The sequence below is a fragment of the Chinchilla lanigera genome, unplaced genomic scaffold (assembly GCF_000276665.1).
Source record: "Chinchilla lanigera isolate Chin_1 unplaced genomic scaffold, ChiLan1.0 scaffold00014, whole genome shotgun sequence".
Taxonomy (NCBI): Eukaryota; Metazoa; Chordata; class Mammalia; order Rodentia; family Chinchillidae; genus Chinchilla; species Chinchilla lanigera.
The window spans coordinates 12,367,147-12,368,447 of NW_004955415.1; the positions used below are offsets into that span (position 1 = coordinate 12,367,147).

At 47.8% G+C, this 1,301-nt stretch overlaps 2 protein-coding genes across 17 annotated transcripts in view; both read right to left on the reverse strand.

Annotated features, from left to right (window-relative positions):
• Positions 1-1,301, reverse strand: part of LOC102028960 (protocadherin gamma-C4) — a 169,872-nt gene that overhangs the window by 92,225 nt on the left and 76,346 nt on the right. The window lies entirely within an intron of this gene.
• LOC106148056 (protocadherin gamma-B6-like) overlaps positions 3-1,301 on the reverse strand; it is a gene marked incomplete at its 3' end in the record, with an annotated part of 3,169 nt that continues 1,870 nt past the window's right edge. Inside the window, 1 exon segment of the mRNA XM_013512115.1 lies at positions 3-1,301. Within this exon segment, the coding sequence (XP_013367569.1) occupies positions 3-1,301 (1,299 nt within the window).

The window sequence follows — 1,301 nt, forward strand, 5'->3', positions numbered from 1 at the left end:
CTCACGTTGGCGCTGAGCGCGGGCGAGCCCTGGTCGCGGGCCTGCAGCGTGAGCTCAAAGGTGCGCAGCTGCTCGTGGTCGAAGGCACGCTGCGCGAACACCACTCCGCTCTGTGCACTCACGGACACGTAGGACAGCAGCTCTCTAGGCTCCAGGTCGCTGGCCACGATGGAGTATGAGACTTGGCCATTGGGTCCCAGGTCAGGGTCAGAAGCTCTGACTTGAGCAATGGAAGCTCCCGGAGGATTGTTCTCAGCCACGTGGACAGTGTAGGAGGCCTGCTGGAAAACAGGTGCGTTATCGTTGACGTCAGTTATGTGCAGAGTGATGTAGGTACTGGAAGAAAGAGATGGCTTCCCTCTGTCTGCGGCAGTAATGGTGATATTGTACTCCGGGTCCTGTTCTCTGTCCAGGGCTGCATCTGTCACTAGCTTGTAGTAATTTTTAGAAGAAGAATCAATTTTGAAAGGAAAGCCTCTTTCTATATCACACGTGACTTCTCCATTTTCTCCAGAATCCCGGTCCCGCGTTTTGAAGAGGGCAACAACCGTTCCAGGAGGGGAATCCTCCAAGATCTGATCAGACAGAGAAGTGATCACTATTTCAGGGCTGTTATCGTTTTCATCTAGAATTTGTATGATTACTTTACACTGGGTAGAGAGACCACCTCCGTCCCTCGCTTCCACTTCCATGGTGTATCTTTCTATATCTTCGAAATCCAGCGATTGGTTGTTCCTAAGCATCCCTGTTTTTTCATCCAATAAGAACATGTCTTTTGTGCGCTGGGGAGTGCTCCGGAAGTAGTAGTTTATCTCTGCATTGACGCCCTCGTCTTCATCAGTGGCTATTACTTGCAACACGGAAGATCCAGGGAGCAGATTTTCACTAAGACTTATTCTATATTCGTCTCTGGTGAACTTCGGAGGGTTGTCATTTGTATCCCTTACAAAGATTTCTATCTGAGCAGTAGCACTTCGCGGTGGGTCCCCTCCGTCCAGAGCAGTCAGAATCAAGCGATGAGATCGCTGCTCTTCCCTGTCTAAGAGTTTCTCCAGTGATAACTCTGGGTATTTTTCACCATCGGAATTAACTCTAACCATTAATGAGAAATAAGGGTTGGGGCTTAACTGATAGTCTTTAACTGAGTTTAGGTTTGTGTCGGGGTCAGTGGCAGGGTCAAGAGATATTCGTGCACCAGGGGATACAGATTCAACAACTTCTAAATGTATTTCCTTTTTATCGAATTGAGGAGCATGGTCATTAATATCTTCAATCACTACAACGATATGAAAAATATTTAA